This window comes from Staurois parvus, unplaced genomic scaffold (genome assembly GCF_062004578.1).
Source record: "Staurois parvus isolate SC_StPar_1 unplaced genomic scaffold, SC_StPar_1.0 ptg000209l, whole genome shotgun sequence".
NCBI classification, from domain to species: domain Eukaryota; kingdom Metazoa; phylum Chordata; class Amphibia; order Anura; family Ranidae; genus Staurois; species Staurois parvus.
This window is the reverse complement of record NW_028318005.1, coordinates 7,864,129-7,891,342: the sequence shown is the minus strand read 5'-3', so window position 1 is coordinate 7,891,342 and position 27,214 is coordinate 7,864,129. Positions and strand designations below refer to the sequence as shown.

The window sequence follows — 27,214 nt, the reverse complement described above, 5'->3', positions numbered from 1 at the left end:
TGCCAGCCGTTGCACAGTGGTGTGGCATTTGACATTTTGTAACCTGTGATATTTGTGAGTACCTTTTCTTACTTGATAAAGAAGTGTTTTAGCGTTGTTACCCTATGTTAGGTTGCTTTTCTTCCTATTATTCCTGTGGTGAGCTGTGTGTCCTAGAGTATTGGCTGTGTTTCAGAAGCAGAAACACATACAACGGATCCAGTGGGGTTTAAGCCTTTCACAAGTGCATTTTATCTCTTTATAATGTAGAGACCATATATTTCTGGCGAGCTGTACGTTTTAGGACAGCTGTCTCCAAACTGAGGCCCGGGGCAGGATGTGGCCCTTTCCTTGGTTTTATCTGGCCCTTGGGGCATTACTCCTCCCACTGATACCAATGACAGGCACTGTTCCTCCCACTGACACCACTGATGGGGCACTATTCCTTCCACTGACACCAATGATAGCACACTTTTTTTTCCACTGATACCAATGATGGGGCACTATTCCTCCCACTGACACAATAATGGGGCACTGTTCCTTCCACTGACACCAATAGCAGGGCACTATTCCTCCCACTGACACCAATGATGGGGCACTATTCCTTGCACTGACACCACAGATAGGGCACTATTCCTCCCACTTATACCAATGAGGGGGCATCATTCCTCTTGCTGACAGCAATGATGGGGCACCATTCCTCCCACTGATACCAATGATGGGGCACCATTGCTCCCACTGATACCAATGATGGGGCATTATTTTTCCCACTAAAGATGGGGCATTTTATACTCCTATTGACACCAGAGAATTTTCTACTTATACTAGCCACAGTCCAGCACCCTCATAAGTCTGAAGTACAGTAAACTGGTCCTTTGATTAAAAAGTTTGGAGACCCCTGTTCTAGGATATTGGCTGTATTCCAGAAGGAGAAATATGTAGAAACATCCAGTGTGTCTGGCAGGGTTTAACCCTATTTCACAAGCGCATTTGATCTCTATAGCGCAGAGGTCATATACAGTGGGGCAAAAAAGTATTTAGTCAGCCACCAATTGTGCAAGTTCTCCCACTTAAAAAGATGAGAGAGGCCTGTAATTGGCATCATAGGTAGACCTCAACTATGAGAGACAAAATGAGAAAAAAAATCCAGACAATCACATTGGCTGATTTGGAAAGAATTTATTTGCAAAGTATGGTGGAAAATAAGTATTTGGTCAATATGAAAAGTTCATCTCAATACTTTGTTATATATCCTTTGTTGGCAATGACAGAGGTGAAACGTTTCCTGTAAGTCTTCACAAGGTTGGCACACACTGTTGCTGGTATGTTGGCCCATTCCTCCATGCAGATCTCCTCTAGAGCAGTGATGTTTTGGGGCTGTCGCTGGGCACCACGGACTTTCAACTCCCTCCAAAGGTTTTCTACAGGGTTGAGATCTGGAGACTGGCTAGGCCACTCCAGGACCTTGAAATGCTTCTTACGAAGCCACTCCTTTGTTGCCCGGGCGGTATGTTTGGGATCATTGTCATGTTTGAAGACCCAGCCATGTTTCATCCTCAATGCCCTTGCTGATGGAAGGAGGTTTGCACTCAATCTCACGATACATCGCCCCATTCATTCTGTTCTGTACATGGATCAGTCGTCCTGGTCCCTTTGCGGAGAAACAGCCCCAAAGCATGATGTTGCCACCCCTATGCTTCACAGTAGGTATGGTGTTCTTTGGATGCAACTCAGCATTCTCTCTCCTCCAAACACTACGAGTTGTGTTTCTACCAAACAGTTCTATTTTGGTTTCATCTGACCATATGACATTCTCCCAATCCTCTTCTGGATCATCCAAATGCTCTCTAGCAAACTTCGGACGGGCCCGGACATGTACTGGCTTAAGCAGGGGGACACGTCTGGCACTGCAGGATCTGAGTCCCCGGCGGCGTAGTGTGTTACTGATGGTAGCCTTTGTTACGTTGGTCCCAGCTCTCTGCAGGTCATTCACTAGGTCCCCCCGTGTGGTCCTGGGATTTTTGCTCACCGTTCTTGTGATCATTTTGACCCCACGGGGTGAGATCTCGCGTGGGGCCCCAGATCGAGGGAGATTATCAGTGGTCTTGTATGTCTTCCATTTTCTAATTATTGCTCCCACAGTTGATTTGTTCACACCAAGCTGCTTGCCTATTGGAGATTCAGTCTTCTCAGCCTGGTGCAGGTCTACAATTTTGTTTCTGGTGTCCTTCGACAGCTTTTTGGTCTTCACCATAGTGGAGTTTGGAGTGTGACTGTTTGAGGTTGTGGACAGGTGTCTTTTATACTGATAACAAGTTCAAACAGGTGCCATTGATACAGGTAATGAGTGCAGGACAGAGGAGCCTCTTAAAGAAAAAGGTACAGGTCTGTGAGAGCCAGAAATCTTGCTTGTTTGTAGGTGACCAAATACTTATTTTCCACCATAATTTGCAAATAAATTCTTTCCAAATCAGCCAATGTGATTGTCTGGATTTTTTTCTCATTTTGTCTCTCATAGTTGAGGTCTACCTATGATGCCAATTACAGGCCTCTCTCATCTTTTTAAGTGGGAGAACTTGCACAATTGGTGGCTGACTAAATACTTTTTTGCCCCACTGTATTTCCAGTAAGAAGTTGACACTTTTGGTGGTCTGAAAAGTTGGGAGCAGCGAATGGTAGATTTCAACACACAAGTTTCATATCATGCGTTAACTTTTTGGGCTGTTTGTGGACACTGGGTGTGGACTTTATTTTTCATATACCGGTTAGTTTTATGAACAATTGTGTGAGTTAATTTTTTTTGGTACTGTATTTTCCTGTAATTTGTGATTTTTTAAAAACAAATATTTTTATTAATGTAAACACAGTAGAAATATATTTCTTTGTGAACAGGTAAATTCAGCAACAGACTGGTTTTTAGTTTGATAGTTAATATTCCTGTTTCTGAATATACCAGTGCCTTGAAAAAGTATTTGTGGAGTGCACGACTAATAGTTGTTCTCTGCATAGATTTTACCACCTGAGCTGTGGATCTCTGTAGCTCCTCCAGAGTCACCATGGGCTTCTTGGGTGCTTCTCTGTTTAATGCTCTCCTTGCCCGGCCTGTCAGTTTAGGTGGACGGCCATGTCTTGGTAGGTTTGCAGTTGTGCCATACTCTTTCCATTTTCGGAAGATGGATTGAACAGTTCTCCGTGAGATAATCAAAGCTTGGGATATTTTTTTATAACCTAACCCTGCTTTAAACTTCTCCACAGCTTTATCCCTGACCTGTCTGGTGTGTTCCTTGGTCTTCATGATGCTGTTTGTTCACTAATGTTCTCTAACAAACCTCTGAGGGCTTCGCGGAACAGCTGTATTTATACTGAGATTAAATTACACATAGGTGGACTCTATTTACTAATTAGGTGACTTCTGAAGGCAATTGGTTCCACTAGATTTTAGTTAGGGATATCAGAGTAAATCTGTCCTCCCTACAATCTGTCCTTTTTGCCCCAGACTCCCCCCCCCCCATAGTCCTTTTTCCCTATAATTCTCCCTAATCTTCCACCCCAGTCCCGCTTTTTAGACCTCCGCACATCATCTTCACTCTTCCCGTCACCAACACATTTCACGCCTCTCTCTGCATCCAGCTTACAGCCAGTAAGCATCCACTACCTTCTTGTTGTTCAACACCTGGACTGGATCTTGTGGGCACCCAGCCTCAGGCTTTGTTTTATACTTTTGGTAGGACTGTGAGTTGAGCTGACACCCCTGAGCGCTTCCAGCTACACTGTTAGTTCCCCCTGAATTCAGCTCCCTCCACCTGTGGACAGTGTTAATTCAAAGCCCTGCACAGGTATACTATGTGCACCGGACCTTCTCCCAGCCCTCCTGTGTGAACGATTAATTTCTTTTTCTTCATTTTTTCATGTATGAGGATGCTCGTTTGTGAGCGAGCACTTACAGGGGCACTTATGATCAGCTCCTCCCATCCTGTATACGCCCACTGGCTACAAAAGAGACCCTACTAGCATTTGTCTTTGTATATATAAATTATGTATGACAAAGACAAATTATACATAGAAACAATGTTTTTGGGAGCTATACACAAAGTGGAGTTTCAGCCTTTTTTGTGTTTATTAAAAGTCAGCAGCTACAAAAACTGTAGCTGCTGGCTTTTCATAAACACACCCTTACCTGTCTCGGGGTCCAGCGATGTACTCACCCTCGCAGTCTCTTCTCTCCTTCTGTCCTCCACAGCGCCGGCATCTCTACTGTGGGTACCAGGCTGTGACAGCTTGCGGCTTCACAGCCTGGTGCCCATTGCGCATGCGTGAGTCAAGCCGTGCCTCCTGATTGGTCCAGCAGTCTCCTGGGACCTGTGAAATTTCCCAGGAGACTGCAGGAGCAAGGAGGGGGATGAACTTCTGGCTCACTTCGCCGCATTGAACTGAGCCGGAAGTGGGAGCGGGTACCTGTCAAAACCAGGTACCCGCTCCCCCCAAAAGGTGCCAAATATGGCAGTGGAGGGGTGGGAGGAGGTAAATAAGTATAGCTTTTGAGTGGAACTCTGCTTTAATGACATTATTGACATTAACATGATCTTTTTTACATGTCTTTAAAAAAAATATATACATACAAATTATACAAGTATACATGCCCAGTATGCCCATGCACAGTATGTAATTAGACCAGTGGGCCCGTTCTGCACTTTTTCCAGGACTGATATCCCATAGCCTAGTAGCTATAGCCCATGTACCTCATCCATAATTTAGTTGTCAGAGGTTTGAATTCACTAACCTACCCAGTTATTTCTTAGTCAATCTAATCTTACAAACTATGTTAACTTTATATGGGATCAGGTTTTTCTGTTACTTGGTGCTAATAATATATACATAAGAATTAAATATAGAAATATCTGAGAAAGTCACCATTCTGATTCAGTTCTGCAAGAGTTACAGTTGTCTGTATCTGTATTAGAACATAACACGCTCAGTATTGAGATGATGTCTGGTAGCGGCCCTGGGAGACGTGGAGAATTGATCCAGCTATACACAGTACCCTGTACGCTATTTATGGTGTTCATTACACTGAGAATGAAGTGAAAGGATGTTATATTTATATAAGCTCCCCATGTCTGGGGAGTGATTTCTGGTCCCACTGACTCCATATTAATGGTTAGGGCAGTCTCATTGATGCAGTCCAGGTGCAGAGATAAACATATTTTTCTTTTTTTAGGTCTTTCAGTGGGCTGGATGTTCTGCTACAAGACTCAGATCTCTGAAACTATGCTGGACCCTCACTAATGCCAGTACTGCATACTTAAGCTCTATCCCTTTGTCAACTGTCTATGGAGGGAGAGAAAGGGAGTGAGAGGTAGAGGCAGAATCAAAAAGAAGTTGGGGAAAGGAGTGAGAAGTAGCAAGGGAGAAAAAATGAGTGAGAGAGGAGAAGAGAGGATATGCAAACGCTGCTACAGCCATTGCCACTGCCTTCTGTACAATGCTGATATTATGGGGTTGATCTACTAAAGGAGAATAGTCTGTTTACCTATCAAAGTGAAATCTTACTTGTGGGAAGCCGGCTGTGACTTCTTGGTGTTTCACAGCCGACTTCCCACTGCAGTCTCCTGGGACTTATGATGTGGGGACAGGTAGAGCTAGCCATACACTAGTAGATTTTTGAATAACAACATTTGTATGTAAATTCTCATACAAACATTTGATGACTTGACAAATGTCATTAAAAAATATTTCAAAATATTGTTTATTTTTAGTGTTCTATTTAGAAATTAATGTTTTTCTAAAAGAAAACCACTTTCACTGTTAGAAATGAGTTTGTTCAAGAAAAACTTTTCATCACGCTCTTTCAAATTTTCTTGTCAGATGATATATAACAGACAAATCTAAGAATTGCATAGCAGCTGAATTCTTTAATGTGGGTGGTGCTGCTAATTTAGAATTTGAAAGAGCACATGTGACAGGCGTGATAAGGTCTGGAGAAGCCTTGGAAAACATCATTTGGTAGCAGTGTTTACATACACCATTTATTTATTGCTCTGAGTTCATAACAAAAGCCTACATTTAAATGAAATTAAATGAGTGTAGCAGTGGTTTGTGGAAGTTATTGTGGCTATTAAAGCTTATGAGTATCATGGAATGTATAGAAATTATCATTCAGTCAATGGGCTTTTAGGTTTACTTCCATTTACCTTGTTCCTGATAGTTCTCACATAAGACACTGTAACAACATATGGGGATAGTTGAAATATTTATATTACAAAATATTGACCAGGTAATTTTGGGGCTCCATTTTCATTTCTGCTAATGTGTTAGTGACACCAATAAATGCACCACATCGTTGCTCAGTAGTGAGCTAGCTGCAAAAGTACCTAGACCAGAAATTTTCCAACACTAAAGTGAATCTTCAGTCAATGTCTCTAAAACTGTTTATTATTCATCCTCTAGAGTATATCTGAGTCACTTCTAGAGAGGCAGCAGCCAGAGACCTAAATCAGTCTAACTTACACTATACCCTGACCAGCTATGGAGCTCTCTGTAGGACAGATGATCCCTGTCCTACTCCTTTCGATACCCAACCAAACTCAGGTTCAGCGCCATACACACTTCATTAATTTGCTGCTTGGAATTGCAATGTGAGGGTATTTTATTGCATATTTGACAGTATTGTCATTTACACTCACCGGCCACTTTTAGGTACATCTTGCTAGTACGGGGTTTGCTTCCCATTTGCCTTCAGGACTGCCTTAATTCTTCATGGCATAGATTCAACAAGGTGTTGGAAACATTCCTCAGAGATTTTGGTCCATATTGACATGATAGCAGCACTCAGTTGCTGCAGATTTGTGGGCTGCACATCTATGATGCGAATTTCCCTTTCCACCACATCCCAAAGGTGCACTATTGGATTGAGATCTGGTGACTGTGGATGCCATTGGAGTACAGTGTAGTCATAAAAGGATGGACAAGGTCAGCAACTGTACTCATGTAGGCCATGGCATTTAAATGATGCTCAATTGGTACTAAGGAGCCCAAAGTGTGCCAAGAAAATATCCCCCACATCATTACACCACCACCAGCCTGAACCGTTGATACAAGGCAGGATGGATCCATGCCTTCATGTTGTTTATGCCAAATTCTGACCCTACCATCTGAATATCGCAGCTGGAATCGAGACTTATCAGATCAGGCAATGTTTTTCCAATCTTCTATTGCCCAATTTTGGTGAGCCTGTGCAAATTGTAGCCTCCGTATCCTGTTCTTAGCTGACAGGAGTGGCAACCGACGTGGTCTTCTGCTGCTGTAGCCCATCTGCTTCAAAGTTCGATGTGTTGTGCATTCAGAGATGGTATTCTGCATACCTTGGTTGTAACGAATGATTATTTGAGTTACTGTTGCCTTTCTATCATCTTGAACCAGTCTGCCCATTCTCCACTGACATCAACAAGGCATTTTCACCCACACAACTGCCGCTCACTGGGTATTTTCTCTTTTTCGGACAATTCTCTGTAAACCCTAGAGATGGTTGTGTGTGAAAATCTCCGTAGATCAGCAGTTTCTGAAATACGCAGACCACTCTGGCACCAACAACCATGTCACGCTCAAAGTCCCCGAAATCCCATTTCTTCCCCATTCTGATGCTTGGTGAGCTTCAGCAATTCAGCAAGTTGCTGCCATGTGATTAGCTGATTAACAATTTGTGTTACTAAGCAATTGAACAGGTGTACCCAATAAAGAGGCCAATGAGTGTATGTCATTCAATTCTTCTAAATGTGGAACATTTCATAGTTTAAATAGTGTAATATATCCATAGTATTTTAGTGTATGGTGTACTCATTTAAAGCACTAACACAAAATGCGTTTTGTGCATATATAAAGTATTATCTCCAAACATTTGTTGAAAAAGAGACACAACATCCACTTGTAATTCAAATTCCACTTATCAATCCCAATATTCCACCGAAAGAACATGATAAATTAGTGCATCCCACACCAGTGAAACAAGCCGTCGTCAAGGGTAGATTTGCAAAGGCTTACCAGAGTGCCATGGCCCCTTAAAAAACATAAAGGTCATAAAACGCATGGGTTAGTTTCCTTGGCTCCCTTAGTAGATCAGACTCAGGAATACTCAAAGATGTTCAAACACGTCCAGACAGAACACAAAAGAACTCCAATGGCTATTTCACAGGACAATTTTGATAACAGACATTCATGCATTTTACACTCAAAGAAAACATAAAAGGAGAGCTAAGCTCCACATAGTGTAAATCAGCCACCATTCTTTTATTAAAAACTAAGATTGCAAAGGCTTACCAGAGTCCCATGACCTCCTAAATATATAGAACAGTCCTAAAACTCATGGGATAATTTCCCTGGCTCCCTTCAAGGCAGACATGTTGATAGCAGACTCAGGAATACTCAAAGATGTTCAATCACTTCCACACAGAACACAAAATGGAACTCTAATGGCCGTTTCACCAGACGCCTCTGATAGCAGACATCCATGTGTTATACACTAAAACAAAAACACATAAAAGGAGAACCATGCTTCACATAGTGTAAATCAGCCACCACTCCTTTATTAAAAACTAAAAAAAACACTCGTGAAAAGATCAAGACAGTGGGGACACTTCTGGTATGCGATGACGCCATGTGTGTGCATCCGCCCTGATGCATTTTGTCAAATGTGACATTTTTAAGAGACTCAAAGGAAAAAAGGCTAAGAAAAGCATTTATGACAGAAGAGACAAAAAGAGTATTTTCTGTCATAAAAAGTTGTGCCTGTCTGCTTTTATTTTTAATTTTTGCGTTCAATTCCACTTTCACTGTATAATTCAAAATGTGTCTCAAAATATATTAGTAGTGAAATTAGTTATCCTAGAAAATCTGATATTTTATCCCAGAAGATGCCATGTTATCACTTTAAATACTAACATGCATGGATTAGAGATGTTAGTATTTCTCAGTATATCTCATTAAATCCAGGTAAATCTGGAGGATTGAGAGCCAGCAGCTTTGCCAAGGGACATCTCGCTGCTAAAGTCCGTCAGATGAAACAGTAGGGATTCCACCTGCCAGTATCCCTCAGTTTTCAGTGGGCTGACTATAAAGGATAAGTTGGCAAACCAGCACAAAACCTTTTCATTATTGATAATATGAAACATGACAGTGATATGCTTGGTTCTGTAGCTCTTAGAGATATCTTCACTAGATTTCGTATATTTTATTTAATTTGCAGAGTTCCATCAGTTCTGACATTTATTAGGGATTTGTGGTGTTAAATAGTTTTTAGTGGATTGTCAGCCCACAGCAGGTTCATTCTGGGATGACCACAGAACACTCTGATTACCTTTTCGTATTTGGGAACATAACTCATTTACATCACCACCAATAATCCAATCCCTTTTTAATCTCTTTCCCAACTGCGTCATTACACCCCGCTGTGCCCCATAATTCTACCATACATCTTTTCATTGAATACCTGCTATTTTTCCCAATTTGAGAGACATGATAATAGCCTCTTTGTCAGGTGCTGAAACAATGTGGAGTGTTGTGACAAATATAGCTATTCAGAAGATATATTACATTTAAAATCTATTTCCTCCATCCTTGCTGGCATCATTGTCTTCCCTCTGTTTATAAATAGCAACAGCCTACTGTGCAGTGCTTTACAAAGAACATTCAGGTTTGTCCCTGCCCTGGAGTAGTATACAATCGAATGTCCCTACCGAGGTCATAACACACACTGTGGAGTCACACTGGTTGGAACCAATTAACCTACTGGTATGTGTTATTGTTGTTAAAGGAAACCAGAGCACATAGAGAAAACGCATTCAAAAACAAAATGCTAGTTATATGCAGATAATATTAAGTTGGTAATTGAATCCTGAAACCCACAGCTGTAAGGCAAGAGTCCTAACATTTAAGCAGTTAGACCGGGTTTAGGTTGTTATTGGCTTTGTAGGCCAAATTGCTCTATAGTCTGTTTTCAGTCATTCTGCAGATATTAAATCTCTCATTGGTATGCTTTAGGTTCTGTTTTATACAGGGATTTCTAAATAATATTTATAAAATAATCTGCTTAATGCATCAGTACTGTAATAAACAAATGACAGATTTTTTCAGTACCAAGATTCATTAGGTCACCATCACCAATTATGCAGAAATCTGCAATATCAGGCCAAAATCTGCAGGTCTGAGGATTACCACTAGTACCCCTACTAGTTGTAAACTGATTTAGAGTAAACAGCTGTCCTCTGATTTGTTGAAGACACTCAGTGGGGATCTGTTTTGGAGGACTTGAAACTTATCGTGTGTTTCTATACCTTTAAAAAGACTGGGGCTCTGTGCCTAATGATACCATGCGTATGGAGGAAATGCTGGCATTTACCAATGATACCTATGATAAACATAAGTTGATGTGGTCGGTCTGGCTCCATTTCTCCTCCTCTTCGACTCAACGAGATATGTGTTCCCCTGTTGCGCCCTAGTGCAGTTGAGCCTTGCTCCCCGACTCATTTTCATTTTGGCTTGTCCTCTGGTTGGGCCCTGCTGTCCGTGCCGGGATGCGGGCGCGCGGGCTCGCTCCGGTGGGATACAGGTGGGGAGCCACCTTGATTCTGCTTTCTGCCATTCCCGTCTCCCAATCCCCTCTCTTCTCTCTCTTCTCCTCCTTCGCTATCCTTACCACTGGCTTCACTCCTTTTTTTTTTCTTCTTCTCCCTTCTCTTTCTCAGTTTGAGTTTTACACTCTTGGTTATGCGGAGTTCTCTCATATCGTTCCATACATCTCGCCTGGGGATACCCCCCTGAAACTGTTTTGTTATATCTCCGTAATATGGGTTTTTGATCCCTACCTCTTGCTGTTGTACTGCATCATTTTTATCCATCCACATGGATCATAGCCACATCTGTGAAGTTTTTCTGTTTACTTGTACATGTTCTTTCTATTTCTCATGTTTTGTCTGTTAAATTTGTACAAAATAATAAAGACAAATTTGCCTTTAAAAAGACTGGGGCTATGTCTACTTTAAAGCCCTACTTTAAAGTAGACCTGAACTCAAAAAGTACAGATTTGCTATGGTAGAAGAAACTTAGAAATATTAAAGCTGAAAGAATATGTTACCTCAACATTTCATATTCTTGATATGTGCCTGTTGCACCATGTACTTGTGGTAAATATCCTGTTCTTTTTCTATTGCTTCCTTTGTGCAAATTACCTAATGTTCCTGCCAGTCCGCCTGTTCTTCTATTTCAAACTGATCACACTAGGCATGAGAGTACATGTATCTCAGTGTAGTGAGTTTTCTGGCTGTGCTAGGAGCTAGGTTCACACTTGTGGGGCTGGTTGCTGCTGCAGGATTGGTGCTGTTCCTGCAGCCTCAACCACCTGCTCAGGAAAACATGCTGCGACTCAGGAGATCCTGGAAACCATATACAGTTTTCTCGCACCAGGAACTACACTGCACTATGCAGTTCCCTGCAGTCCCATCAGAGAGATAGCAAAAACATTAGGCGTGGCCAAAACAACTGTTTGGAACATTCTTAAAAAGAAGGAATGCACCGGTGAGCTCAGCAACACCAAAAAACCCGGAAGATCACGGAAAACAACTGTGGTGGATGACCGAAGAATTCTTTCCCTGGTGAAGAAAACACCCTTCACAACAGTTGGCCAGATCAAGAACACTCTCTAGGAGGTAGGTGTATGTGTGTCAAAGTCAACAATCAAGAGAAGACTTCACCAGAGTGAATACAGAGGGTTCACCACAAGATGTAAACCATTGGTGAGCCTCAAAAACAGGAAGGCCAGATTAGAGTTTGCCAAACGACATCTTAAAAAAGCCTTCACAGTTCTGGAACAACATCCTATGGACAGATGAGACCAAGATCAACTTGTACCAGAGTGATGGGAAGAGAAGAGTATGGAGAAGGAAATGAACTGCTCATGATCCTAAGCATACCACCTCATCAGTGAAGCATGGTGGTGGTAGTGTCATGGCGTGGGCGTGTATTGCTGCCAATGGAACTGGTTCTCTGGTATTTATTGATGATATGACTGCTGACAAAAGCAGCAGGATGAATTCAGAAGTGTTTCGGGCAAAATTATCTGCTCGCATTCTGCCAAATGCTTCAGAACTCATTGGACGCCGCTTCACAGTGCAGATGGACAATGACCCAAAGCATACTGCAAAAGCAACCAAAGAGTTTTTTAAGGGAAAGAAGTGCAATGTTATGCAATTGCCAAGTCAATCACCTGACCTGAATCCGATTTGAGCATGCATTTCACTTGCTGAAGACAAAACTGAAGGGAAAATGCCCCAAGAACAAGCAGGAACTGAAGACAGTTGCAGTAGAGGCCTGGCAGAGCATCACCAGGGATGAAACCCAGCGTCTGGTGATGTCTATGCGTTCCACATTTCAGGCTGTAATTGACTGCAAAGGATTTGCAACCAAGTCTGAAAAAGTGAGAGTTTGATTTATGATTATTATTCTGTCCCATTACTTTTGGTCCCTTAACAAGTGGGAGGCACATATGAAAACTGTTGTAATTCCTACACCGTTCACCTGATTTGGCTGTAAATACCCTCAAATTAAAGCTGACAGTCTGCAGTTAAAGCACATCTTGTTCATTTCATTTCAAATCCATTGTGGTGGTGTATAGAGCCAAAAATGTTAGAATTGTGTCGATGTCCCAATATTTATGGACCTGACTGTGTGTATGTATATGTGTATATATATATATATATATATATATATATATATATAATACAGTTCCTGTGATATTCAGATGGTTTTGTATTGAAAACAAGAAAAGTATATTTTTAATATAATCGGAGCCTGCACTCGCTTATGCTCGTTGTTATATATTTCCAGGTTTTGGTGCTTGCAGTTTGGAAGAGTTTGTTGCAGAGGTGTCAATGCATGCAACAAAATATTGATTTTAATATAAATATTTGGAACACTTTATAATTAGGCTTTCTATTTTGACAAGAAACTGTTTTATAATATGGAGTGCCAGAAGCTGGAAAATGGGGGTACCAGAAACAGGCTTCACTTCCTCCATGTATGGCTGGTGCAAGGGGTACTTACTTAGTCTATAGACATAAGTGTGCATGTCCATATATGCATAGGAAAAAACTTACTATCTTGGGATCAAGTTTAGCATTTTTTTTGTTATGGACCGAACAGCAAATGTTTCAAGTTTCCAAGCCTTTATCAGGTTGTTTATGTCCCTATTGGACAGCAAATGATGGCATATCTTTCCAGCGGGGACAAAGGGAAAAACTAAACCACATTTTAGTACACTGAGGAATCCTTAGAACTTCTGACAATGTTTTTATTGTTGCCTGTTATTTCCTATCCAGGAGACAACCACTCCCCCCATTCCTTGTATTGGCATCTTGTGGGAAAATTTTCCCAATAGAGTTAAAAGCAGAATAAACATCTTAGAGAAATGCTTACTCTTCTTTATTCTTTCTAGAATAAAAAAAGAAAATCTAGTGGGAGTTAGGCTTCAACTTAGATTTGCAAAAGTTAGAACTGTTTGGAGGCCTTAGTTTCTACTCGGCAGTCCATTTGTCATTTATTCAGGATGCTCTATAAATTTGCATAATATTCCTTCTTCAGAAATACTGTTTACTACCAATTAATTACAACAAATTGCATACTTAGAATGTTTTAACTTATGTGCTACAAGTACCTCATTTGCTAATGGTGCTCCTTCTCCCAGTGGAGATATTGAAGCAAATGTAATTGTGTCTTCCAGCTGCGTGGTTGATGAAATGGATTTCTCTGCAATGGAATTAGATGAAGCGCTCAGGAAGTTCCAGGCTCATATCCGGGTTCAAGGAGAGGCTCAGAAAGTAGAGCGACTCATTGAAGCATTTAGGTGGGTTATCAAAATCACCCTTTTCTTTTTTATTAAACTCAATGCATTCTAAAATTTTTGTCTTTTAAAGGCTAAGTTTACTTTTTAAGCATGTAACGTTACCTTCATATTTAGGGTGTAACGTGTAACATGTTCAACACCTCCCTTTCACCGTGACAGCAAGCGGTGGGTTCTTCTCCCCTGTGCCCACTGACACATCTGAAATAGGCACAGCTGCGCAGAATTCATTATCGGGAGCTGTGATTAAATGCACTACAAGTCCCATCTGTCACCACCACAGACAGAATTTTCGTTTCAATGGGCTGCGAGCATACTGATCAGCACAATTATATTCACTTACACAACTTCAAGCTTTCAAACTGAAAGTCCATATAGAGGTATGGGCAGAAAGCTAGAGAGAGTGTGTGCAGGAGCCTGACCCTGCAGGGTCCTGTAGAAAAACAAAATAATTGCAAATTATTTTTGCTACCTACAAAAATATTTGCATTTATTATTTTTTTGTCAAATGTGAATTTAGCCTTAATTGTCTTTTTAAATCTATGTATGTATTATGTATTTGTTAATGTAATTACATTTTTGAATGTGTAAGGATTTCCTTGTTAAATGAAAACATCATCCCTGGCCAAGGGCGCTCCTGCACTTCTTTCCAGTTACAGAGAATGTAAGATTTTGTCTGCTGTGACATCTACAGGTGATACTTGGTACCACACACAACCATTCAGCTATAATGGAGCACTGTGAATACTATTTTATCGTAGTGGTCACTTACATTGCCAAGCAAATGCAGAATGAGAGCTCCACTACAGGGATTTTAATATGAGATCTATTTTTATTTAGTTATATAAAAAAAATTATAAAATTGCAAATTTTTACAACATTTTCTTACATCGTTTGAGAAAATACATGACTGCAGACAATAAAAAACATAACTTAAAGAATATGTAAACCCAGAGAGTGCAAAATCTGGTGCAGCTGTGCATGGTAGCCAATGTTTTCAGTTCAGTGTGGTGCTGTTTCTCCTCCCCTAGGTCTTATGCAGCTGAGAACATAGGAAATGTGATCACTTATAAAAAAAAAGGAAAAATATATTTATAATGTTGTTTTTTATAGCTATACAATAATGTTCTGCCTTTAATTTCTATTTTAAACCAAATGGGTTGTTTTACAAAGCAGGTGTTTACAATCAGTGAAGATATATTAAATTAGTGTCGCGCTCCACTGAAATTATATATTAATAGTATTTATAATGAAATAAACTATATTTATATACAAGTGAACCTCAGTATATTTAAAGTGCAATAAGTGCTCTAATAATAATATTGTTATAAAAAAAATATATGTATATTTATGAGCCAAAAAAATATTTAAAGTGGTATGAAAAACTTTTTTATGCGCTCACCTTATTTTTAGCCCAACCATGCAGTAAGGCTAAAACAGCTTTGTGTCCTTATGTGGACAGGAGGGGTAATTTTCAAACTGTGACCGTATTCCGGAAAAGATGGGTAGCTGGGTGTAATAATTCACTTTTCCCATAGGGGGTCTCTTAGGCTTGCTGATTCCTGTTCGTGATATAGATGGATGGATTTCTCCCTCTGTCCTCCAGGGGTCTTTCTACTTCCTCCACCTCCTCTCTTTATTCCTCCATATTGTTGGTTATCATGAAAAAAAGAATAAATATAGTGCCTTATCCTTTTTAAAAGGTTTATTTATAGTGCATAAGTATTACACTCACATTATTATAAATAAATATGCGCTTTTTGAAAATAATGACACTCCTCTGTGTGTGCTCTGCACACTATCTGTACTCGCCGTGTGATTCCTACTAGCGTCAGAGCCCCTCCCCTACACGTCACCTACGCCACCGGGTCACGTGGCTTCATCAGGGGGATTCAATTGGACGGAACAACGCTCATAGCCTTATATAGGACATTCAGGCGCCATTTTGCCGTGGTCCCCATGTCCGCGGCCATCTTTATGGGGCCAGAATGATGATGTGTGTAATAGTTTACCACACCCATCACTATGAAAACTCTTCTCAAATAATTCCACCACACTACTTTGCATTGGAAGGGCAAGATCAGGGTTTATTGGGTTAAAAAGTTGTGTTTTCAGCTAATGTAACAGATAGTCATGCTTTGCAAAAGTTAAAATCTGTCTGTCACAGATAAACTGTGAGCACCCAGCAAAACACCATACCTGTCCTAACTATGAAATTCTGGAAATTCTGGAAAAGATAGGGAGGGCATTAATGGACTATTTGGCCACTAGCAAAAATAACACTGCCAATAAAGCTGTGATAATAAAAAACAGAGAGGTTAGGTGGGGAGCTTGTATTTGGCTGGAGCCACTTTAGATCAATGCAGCCTTCTACTAGAATGCACTAATTAGCTTCTGCTTGCTGTGTTTTAAAGTGTTACTAAACCCACAATAGTAAAATCAGTTTGTATATGCAATAAAGCATGCTTGTTATACTCACTGTGGAACCTAAAGGGTTAATCCTCTGCATTGTGTAAAAATGACTGAAAAATGTTTGATCCTGACTTCTCTGATCCTCCCCTTCTTCCAGTGTCTCCCTCTTATCTCCTGATAAGACATATGTGGAGACACTGCACATGCTCAGTTTGGTGTGCATTGCTAGAGAGGGTTTTTTTTCACCTTTGGGAGAGTGTATGTGATCAGCACAGGGCCAATCAGCACTGCCCAGACAGAGGTCAGGGGTTCTGCATCCTCCTAGAGAAAACTACAAGATTTAACCAGTGCTCTGCTGAACACTAATAGAAGTCCCAAGACTGCTGTAACTACTGATGAGAAAGGGTATTTAGCAGTTTATATTTACTAAAATACTTGCATTTCCATGTTCTATGTACTGTGGGAGACCAGAGTGCCTGCAGGGTCCTGGGTTTAGTAATTTAGTAGAAATTCACAGTTGAAGTTCATAAACTGTATGTATAAAGCTGTTACCCACCATAGGATGTTTAATTCTGTGCAGTTTCTTTATTCACACACCCCTGGTACACTGCATAGCCAAGCAGGTGACAACCTGAAACCCTGGCAGCTAGGTTTGGAACGGTCACTCTATTTAGAAGGGGTGCACAAGCAACAGTCACTCTCTCAGAATTCTTTGCATCCTACTCACTGTGATCTGTGTCACAAGGTATCCCAGAAAGATCCACACCAGACTTTGCTTCGGCATTCCTGTGACATTAAAATGATGACTCTTCTGTTGCTTGGTAAGCCAAAGAGATATCTGGGGTTTCTTTAGGCCTCTCCTAAGCCTAGGAAGGTTTGACAGCATTTCCAGGCTGGGTCAATCTCCTGTTGGCGAAAGACCTTCCTACTCTCACCCTTATATACCACTCTCAGCCCTGTAGTGGTCACTTGTCTTTATTAGGGATTGGCTGAGTGTGAATACAGAGTCAGCTCAGTATCTACCCTCTCTCTCCCTCACTGTTTCCAGAAGACTCTGGAAAGACTTATCTGTAGGACCTAGTCTAGGAGGATGCTACATGTATATACTATGTGTGTGTGCACTATGTATGTGTGCATGTGTATATTCTGTATGTATGTACAGTGGGGATCGAAAGTTTGGGCACCCCAGCTAAAAATTTGTATTAATGTGCATAAAGAAGCCAAGGAAAGATGGAAAAATCTCCAAAAGGCATCAAATTACAGATTAGACATTCTTATAATATGTCAACAAAAGTTAGAGTTTATTTCCATCATTTACACTTTCAAAATAACAGAAAACAAAAAAATGGCGTCTGAAAAAGTTTGGGCACCCTGCAGAGTTAATATCTTGTACTGCCCCATTTGGCAAGTATCACAGCTTGTAAACGCTTTTTGTAGCCAGCCAAGAGTCTTTCAATTCTTGTTTGAGGTATCTTTGCCCATTCTTCCTTACAAAAGTCTTCCAGTTCTTTGAGATTTCTGGGCTGTCTGTCACGCACTGCTCTTTTAAGGTCTATCCATAGATTTTCAATTATGTTGAGGTCAGGAGATTGTGAAGGCCATGGCAAAACCTTCAGTTTACGAATCTTGATGTAATCCCCCGTGGATTTTGAGGTGTGTTTAGGATCATTATCCATTTGTAGAAGCCATCCTCTCTTTAACTTCAGCTTTTTCACAGATGGCATCAAGTTACCATCCAAAATTTGCTGAAATTTTATTGAATCCATTTTTCCTTCTACTCGTGAGATGTTCCCTGTGCCACTGGCTGCAACACAACCCCAAAGCATGATTGATCCAACCCCATGCTTAACAGTTGGACAGAGGTTCTTTTCATTAAATTCTGTGCCCCTTCTTCTCCAAACGTACCTTTGCTCATTCCGGCCAAAAAGTTCAATTTTAACCTCATCGGTCCACAGAACTTGGTTCCAAAATGCATCAGGCTTGTCTATATGTTCATTTGCAAAGTTCAAACGATGATTTTTGTGGTGAGGACGTAGAAGAGGTTTTCTTCTGATGACTCTTCCATGAAGACCATATTTGTACAAGTATCTCTTTATAGTGGAATAGTGTACCACAACTCCAGTGTCTGCCAGATCTTTCTGGAGGGATCGTGCAGTCAAACGTGGGTTTTGAATTGTTTTTCTCACAATCCTGCAAGCTGTTCTGTCTGATATTTTTCTTGGTCTTCCAGATCTTGCTTTAACTTCCACTGTTCCTGATGACTGCCATTTCTTAATTACATTCCGAACAGAGGATATTGACATCTGAAAACGCTTTGCTATCTTCTTATAGCCTTCTCCAGCTTTGTGAGCGTCAACTATTTTCAGTTTCAGTTTTCTAGACAACTGCTTAGAAGAACCCATGGTGCTGATTGTTGGGGCAAGGTCAGATGAGTCTGGGCATTTAAAACCTTTGAGATTGACATCATCTGGTCTTCCCAGACGATGATTGAGAACAATCCATGACACTGGCAGGTCTCAGCTTGGCAAAGGGGGCAGTGCATGCTATAAATTCTGCAGGGTGCCCAAACTTTTGCAGATGCCATTTTTTTGTTTTCTGTTATTTTGAAAGTGTAAATGATGGAAATAAAATCTAACTTTTGTTGACATATTATAAGAATGTCTAATCTGTAATTTGATGCCTTTTGGAGATTTTTCCATCTTTCCTTGGCTTCTTTATGCACATTAATACAAATTTTTAGCTGGGGTGCCCAAACTTTCGATCCCCACTGTATATATATATATATGCACACATAGTATATATACAGTGCATTTCAACCGTGTATTTTGTTTTTTGCCTAGAATCCAATATTACGTTATTAAACAAGGGTAGCAAGAGAAAGCCATATCAGGAGTGCATAATATTTTGAGCTCCATACACTTAATTAAAGGTTTAAGCCTCACTAAGCTGTTGCAGTTTGACTTAAGCAGAATCAGATGGTCAGAGCTCAGTCACTTGGAATTTAAACAGCATGTGTGAAAACGCTGGGGAGGGATGAGCTCTCCCTGCAAATCAAGTGTCTATATGAAGGTCAGGTACAATGATTACATTTCATGGCATCTGATATATATATGCTTCATTGTGAACAAGAACATTGGAAAAAGGACAGGTATTGAAAACACTGACTGGAAAATACATGATTTGTGGCGAAGTAAGCATGAAATATAAAACTAAGGACAGTGGTTACAACATATTTGCAGTCTTTGCTTGAGACTTGGGAAGATTTTAGTTTTCCATCTATTTTTTTACATTTACCCTTCTAGATGTTGAATATGTATGTGAAACATTCCCATCTTTGCTGATCGAGACAAAATATGTTGCAGTGCTATCATTACATGTATGTGTATGTTTGTAGGAAAGAAGCTTTTGCTGTTTCTTGTAGCAGCCTAGCGGTGTGTTGTAATGTACATATGAAGGGAGATTGTTAGAAATATAGAGGGTACTCTGTGCCCATGCAGGAATCCGACTGTGTATGAAAAGTCATAATAATAGAGCTTTAACAGTGCCTTCTCTCTATCATGTTATTTTTCTATTCCCAAAACACAGAAATGACTGTGGGAAGGCTTGAAGGTGCAGTGACATTGCTGTTTGGTCCTGGACTTCAAATCCCAGAAGCTCTTGCCAGACCCACTGCATCTAGCAGAGAGGGGCATTGGTCTGGATGACATACACAGACCATAAAGAAACCTAAAGTCATGCTGTGCATCAAAACTTCTGCCTGTAGTCTGACAGTGGGAGTGTGCACAGAAGAGTGATAATGACATTGCTGCTTTGAAAAGCAGTGGGTGATCATTGTCACCCTAAAAGAGAAAGGCCTATGGCCTCAATGCTGTCTTGCTCACATGTACACTGCTGGTAAAAGGAAAACAACTTTGCTTTTAAAACTGAACTTCAGGCAAATAGACAGATGAAATACATACACCAATCGGCCTTACATTACGATGGATCACCTAATATTGTGTAGGTCCCCATTTTGCAACCAAAACAACCCTTTTTGCTGCCAAATCAGCCCTGACCTCTGAAAGTATGCTGTGTTATCTGGCCTCCATGGATCAGAATGAGATCTGGAGAACTTGGAGGCCAAGCCAACACCTTGAACCCATTGTTGTGTTCCTTAAACCATTCTTGAACCATCTGTAAAGTGTGGCAGGGCACATTATCCTTCTGAAAAGGGCCATAACCCATCAGGGAATGCCATTTTCATGAAGGGGTGTACTTGGTCAGCAACAATGTTTAGGTATGGGGTACAGGTGAAAGTAACATCCACATGAATGGCAGGACCCAAGGTTTCCCAGCAGAACATTGCCAATAGCATCAGACTTTCTCTGTTGGTTTGCCTTCTTCCCATACTGTATCCTGGTGCCATCTCCTCTCCAGGTAAGTGATACACATGCACCCAGCCATCCACATGATGTAAAAGAAAACATGATTCGTCAGACAGGGCACCTTATTCCATTGCTCCGTGTTCCAGTTGTGATGCTCATGTGTCCATTGTAGGCACTTTTGGCTGCAGACATGGGTCAGTATGGGCACCCCGAACGGTCTGTGTCTACACTGCCGCATGTGCAAAAAACTGCAATGGTAATGTTTCACTTCCTACCTAATATACAATCATAGCCAAAAATATTGGTACCCCTGCATCTCTGTCAGATAATGTACCACTTCTCACAGAAAATTGTTGCAATTACAAATGTTAAGGCACTCATGTTATTTCTTTTGTTTTTATTGATATGACACAAAAAAAATGGAGAAACAAAAAAACAAAACTGACACATTCCACTCAAAACCCCAAAAAGGGACCGGACAAAATTATTAATATATGGTAGCACACCACTTCCTAAAAATAACGGAAATTAATTGATTCCTGTAACCATCAGTGAGTTTCTTACACTTCTCTACTGGAATTTTGGACCACTCTTCTTTTGCCAACTGCTCCAGGTCTCTCAGGTTGGAAAGGTTCCTTTTCTCAACTGCTGTTTTGAGATCTCTCCACAGGTGCTCTATGGGATTTAGATCTGGACTCATTGCTGGTCAGTTCAGTACTCTCCAGCGCTTTGTGTTAAACCATTTCTGGGTGCTTCTTGATATGTGCTTTGGGTCATTGTCCTGCTGTAAAACCCATGACCTCTGACGAAGACCCAATTTTCTGACACTGGGTCCTACATTGCACCCCACAATTCTTTGGTAGTCTTCAGGTTTTATAAAACCATGTACACAGTCAAGACATTCAGTACCTGAAGCTGCAAAGCAACCCCAAAACATCAGTGAACCTCCACCATGTTTGACTGTAGGAACTGTATTCTTTTCTTTAAAGGCCTCATTTGCTCATTGATGTGTAGTGGGAGCCAACACAGTTGTACCTGTGCCTGAAGGTCAGCTTGAATTTGCCTGGAAATGATTGCAATGTTTGATTACATGTCTCTCTTTCATCCACATCCAGGGAGATTAGCTATAGTACAGTAAACTTCTTGACAATGTTGTGCACAGTGGGCATAGGTACAATAAGATTGTAACAGGTGAGTTTAATTACAAATTACAGGAGCACCACAAACTTGGAATTCAGTTTTTTCTCACAAATTTGAGAAGGTGCCAATAATTTTGTTCAGTCCATTTTGGTGGTTTTGCATGCAATGTGTTAGATTTGGTTTTTTGTTTCTCCACTTTTTTGTGTCATATCAATACAAACAAAAGAAATAAACATGAGAATGCCTAAACATTTGTAATTGCAACAATTTTCTGTGAAAGTGATAAATTATCTGATAGAAATGCAGGGGTGCCATTTTTTGGCAATAGTAATGTAAAGGTAGAAAAGCAAGCGCTATCCAAACAGCAGCTGAGCATTCAAGGTAACCAACATAAGCCTTATAAACTGAAATAAGTAAACAGTGTAGCGCTAAAACTATGATGAACAGTATAGAAAAATAAAATAATTAAAGTTCAATGTAAACAGTCTGTGTGATTATAAAGTGCCAGGTGACTGGTAAAATTCAATGGTGGTGCTCCGTGAGAAATGGCAGAATTACGCACTCACCAGATGCGTAATTGTTATATGCAGTGAATATCACATCCAGAGATTTCCTCATCAGATATGTGCCTTCAAACTCCACTGCATTTCTGATCCTGCGCCACTGCAGACAGTTCGGGTCTCCGCTTTCACCGAGTTGCCGAGCCTTTCTCCTCAGCCAGCGACCGACAGCAGCGCGCAGGCGCCCCGACAGACAACTCTCACGAGAACAGCATGGGCGGGGCACACGGCAGCTTCCTTAAGACACAGACTGTCTGGAAGTATTTATTTGCAGAGCCCAGTATTATGATCCAGTTGCCTTATCCAGAGAAGGAAGACATCATGTAAGCAGGCAGCCTCTTCTACCTATCCCTTAAAGGGACCTCTGTTTACCTGGATCCGAGTAATTCCGATTCTGGGCATTCTGATGACCACTACCCTGAGGGAGGACTACCTTGACCAGACCCATATCTGATGAGGAAACCTCTGGATGTGATATTCAATGCGTATAATAATTACGCATCTGGTGAGTGCGTAATTCTGCCATTTCTCATGGAGCACCTCCATTGAATTTTACCAGTCACCTGGCACTTTATAATCACACATGCTGTTTACATTGAACTTTAATTATTTTATTTTTCTATACTGTTCATCATAGTTTTAGCACTGCACTGTTTACTTATTTCATTTTTTGGCAATAACTGTATCCTGCCAACTTTCATATGCCACTGTAAAAAGATAATCAATGCTATTTACTTAAAGCAGAACTTCACCCAAAAGGGGAAGTTCCACTTGTTTGCATCCCCCCCTCCACTGCCATATTTGGCACTTTTTGTGGGGGAGAAGGGAGTGGGCAGGGCCAGGACAAGGCAGGGGCAGAAGGGGCACCTGTACTGGGTGCTGTCATAATCTGTGGTGCTGCCGCTGCTCCTGCCTGACAGGAGAAACTGTCATTCTCCCTCATTACTGCACAGGGTATCCCTTTCCCTACTCCCCATTTCTAGCCACTTCAGCTCTGCCTTATCTCTCCAGCAGCCTTTAATCAATCCTCTCCTTCCAGCTCTGCTTCAGCCCCCAGCTTTTTCTCCTTCCCAAGTCAGTTCATAGTCTTCCTTGATGGTCACTTTCAGCTGTCTACAGGTCTTTTTACCCTCCCTGCACAATAGCTCCGATTCTCCTGCTCCTCTCTTCTGTTCACATTAACCCTTTTCCTTTTACCTGCTGTCCCATCCAAACATTTGCACTGCAGCCTGTGGTTTCAGCTCTGGGCATTCCACACAGCCCTCTGGCTGACACCCTTTCCATCCCTCCATCCCAGTCTACTAACTGTCCTGCTCCCATAATGCAGCCCTAGCACTTTCTCTGCACTCCTTCACTCTGCACTTCATTAAAACATACTCTTACTACCCAGAACTCCACCTATTCACTATTTCCTATTCCTAATAATCATGCACTGCAGTATGACCACAGTGTAATGGTATGTGCAGTATATCTGCCTTTTTAGGAGCGCACACAATGAATTCTATTACACAGTGCATTTTCATTATAAGCACATGAAAATCCTACATGCTGCATCTTTAATGTGCTTTCACAAGACAAACTGTGCAATAGAATTCAATGGGAGCACTCCTGAAACCGCATATACAATCACACTGCATCCAAACTGCAGCACACCAGTGTGAGCCCACTATAAGGCTAGGTTCATGCCCTTGCATGTCCGAAATGTGCATAGAATTGTGACTTTCCTGATACCCATGGAAACACACTGTCTATTAGTAGATGTGCGGCAGTGCTGTTTACTGTTAATGGCACCCCCTCTGCATCTGCTAAAACATGCCTTTTCACATGCACCAAAACACATGGTGCCACATGGTGTCTCTGTCTCAAAAGTGAGACATCAGGGATCTGTTTAGCCCTGATATTTCAACAAAGCCCCTACAGGGCTGTTTAAAAATGTAAGAAAAAAAATGTCTGGCTGTAAGGTGACATTGTATTGCCTCTTCATCGCCTGCTTTAGCACCGTCATCCTTGCACTAGCAGGCCGCAACCATGTGTGTTGCACAAGTTGTGGGGCAGTTGCAGAGCAGCACCATTCACTTGAATAGGTCAAGTTTGACAAGGGGTATAATTCATGCTGCAGCTGTGAAGCAAAACATCACAGCCACAGCTTGTGTACATTTCCAGGCACTCCGTCTGCAGCTAAAGGATGCAGCAGTAGAAGCACCCAGGGAGTGCCTGTTTGCCCCCTCCCTTCCATCATAATGCATTAAGCACACCCACTCTTCACTGTGGCAAGCTACGTGCAGCATAGGTCGCTGTTTCCCTGAGATGTCCCTCATTTCAACTTCAAAAGCTAGATGGTACGTTAGTACTTCAGTTTTGACAGGTTCCCATTTCCAGTCAGATCACCACAGTGAGGCTCGGCCCCTCCTCCTTCAACCCCCACCCCCACCCCCGCAGCCTTCTGGGACACATCATAAGTCCCAGAAGACAGCAGGACCATTCACAAAGCACAGCATGGCTTGCACATATTCAGTAGGAAACTGTAACTGAAGGCCTTCACTGCCGGTTTCCCTTACCCAAAATGCTGGTGCCTGCACCCAAAGCCAATTGAAGAATCAGCTCGGCTGAGGATATCACTGCATCCCTGGATAGGTAAGTGTCTTTATATTACAAGTTAGCAGCTACAGTATTTGTAGCTGATGACTTTTAATTTTTGGGGAGAGACTAGAGCTCCTCTTTAGCCGTAATCTTATGGCTGATCATTGTACAAGGAAGCTGTTTTGCTGGGATTTACACAGTCTACCACACAGCAATGCCCTGTTGGACGGAGGGGGGAGCATGGCGCATGGCCTGATTTTTTTCTTTTGCAGTTCAGTAACACCTATTGAGTCCATTCCTCAGCCCATCCTGTGATGAAACAGTGAAAGGAGAGAAGGAGATGCAGCAGAATACTCAGCTTATCTATGTGTTACTCTGCTTTCTCCAATCGGCCTGACGCTCACACTGCAGCACTGATTGGCTGCTTGTACTGTTTCTTCCTCTCCTAGTATGAGCTTTGTTGTACAGGAATGCAAGAGGCTGATACCAGGTCAGTTTCAGGTACTTACACTGCTTGAGTTTAAAAACAAACATTTAACAAAGTAGGATACAGAGCTGGATTAATACGTGTCTGATATGTCGGCTTGGAATTCAGATTAATATTAACAAAGGTCATTCAATTTAATTGTGATCAGATGGCTTTAGCTCTCTGAGGTATGCATTGCAAGATGTCACCACTGTTGTTTTTAACTGTGCATTGTGCTATGTCTGTTACACCCTCATTCTATTTCTGATACCCTAGTACTTATGGCTGGTAGCCTGGTTTTCTGAGAACCCCTGCTTGTGATGTAGGGTAGCACCACAAACATACCCCACTCAGGCTCCTTGTGTACAAATTGTCAGTTCTTTAAGGTTACCTACAGATGCTCTCTGTGAGCACAGGCTTTAGAAAGTATATTCTGAGTGACTATGTGTTATGCCCGGTCTAATCATCATGCAGTGGATTAAGGGCAGTTCAGGTTAGGTAAACTTTCTTTCTTTAGCACAGTTCCAGTGTTTTCTGAATAAGTGGAACAGTTTAATGATTGGTTTTACATGTAAGGCCTCATACACACAGGACGTTTTAAAAACACTCCTCCTCTTGGCAGCAGGGTTTTGGCAGAAAAAATGCCTGACGCTTGTCATAGTGTATAACGCTTTGACAAGCGTCAAGCTCTTGGGAATTAATTTCATTGGCCAGAATAATAATTTATTCTGGCCATCAAAATAATGTGACACTCAAGCGCTAAACATGCCTAGCATTAACATGTGCTTAAGCGCATTCAGATGCATGTACACATGTTAAGCATTTTTCTGCCAAAACGCTGCTGCTCCTGGATGCACTGGTCCTGGGTTTTTTTCCTGCTGGTAAATGCTACTGCTACTAAAAGCTTCTAAAAGTCTATGTATGCATGGACACATAGGATAACATGGAGGGCCATTTGGAAGCTGAAAAAAACCCACCTGACTCCCCCAAAAGTGGCTGCAAAAATGCCCTGTGTGCATGAGGCCTTAACATTTCTTTTCATTTAACAGACACAAATCACAGCCAATCTGAAAGCTCATGACTATTAGGCTGAATGCACAAAGATCAGGTGTTTATATCAGATAGCAGAGTTAACAGATTTTGGTCAACTTAGGGGGTGATTCATAGTATAATTGTTTATTTGTCATCCTGTTGTTGCAGCCAGCGATACTGCATCTGTAACCCGGGTGTTGTCAGACAGTTCCGGAACCCAGACACCATCTTCATCTTGGCATTTGCAATCATCCTTCTGAACACAGACATGTACAGCCCAAATGTGAAGCCGGAGCGCAAGATGAAACTAGAGGATTTTGTGAAGAATTTGAGAGGTAATTGTTATTTCTTAGATAATAGATATTTAAAATACAGCAAGACTATGGCCTCCCATAAAAAATAAAATAGGTGCTGCAGCACTTAATTATAATTGCATCTGTACATAGTTTTCTCTTAGTACCCCTGGAATTACCTGTTGGTCCTGCCAGTGAAGTCTACCTAATGCAACTTTCTGAGATGGTGTGATGCTGCAGTGCTCCTGATGTCAGAGCAGAGTTTCCAGTTTCCTGTAGGCTGTGCCTGCTTGCTCTGCATTGGAATGAGAAGATGTTGACAGAGGCATTTCCGAAAGCATTGTCTACAGCCCTGTATCTTGTCGATAGCACTTGGCCACACTTAGTCCTGCTCACTATCATTTGAATGATAGGACTGGATATGAAACCCTCCCACAATGAGCTGCAAAGTTGCAGTATTTTCTGCATAGCTTAAATGGACATTTGGCCATTAAAGCAGACCT

General features: G+C 41.4%; 1 protein-coding gene across 10 annotated transcripts in view; it reads left to right on the top strand.

Moving 5' to 3' along the window:
• Positions 1-27,214, top strand: part of IQSEC1 (IQ motif and Sec7 domain ArfGEF 1) — a 440,052-nt gene that overhangs the window by 350,948 nt on the left and 61,890 nt on the right. For all 10 annotated transcript variants that reach the window (XM_089678737.1, XM_089678734.1, XM_089678733.1 and 7 more), the window contains 2 exons: positions 13,745-13,867; positions 26,587-26,753. In XM_089678737.1, coding sequence (XP_089534863.1) covers positions 13,745-13,867; positions 26,587-26,753 — 290 coding nt within the window. The remainder of the gene's footprint in view (positions 1-13,744; positions 13,868-26,586; positions 26,754-27,214) is intronic.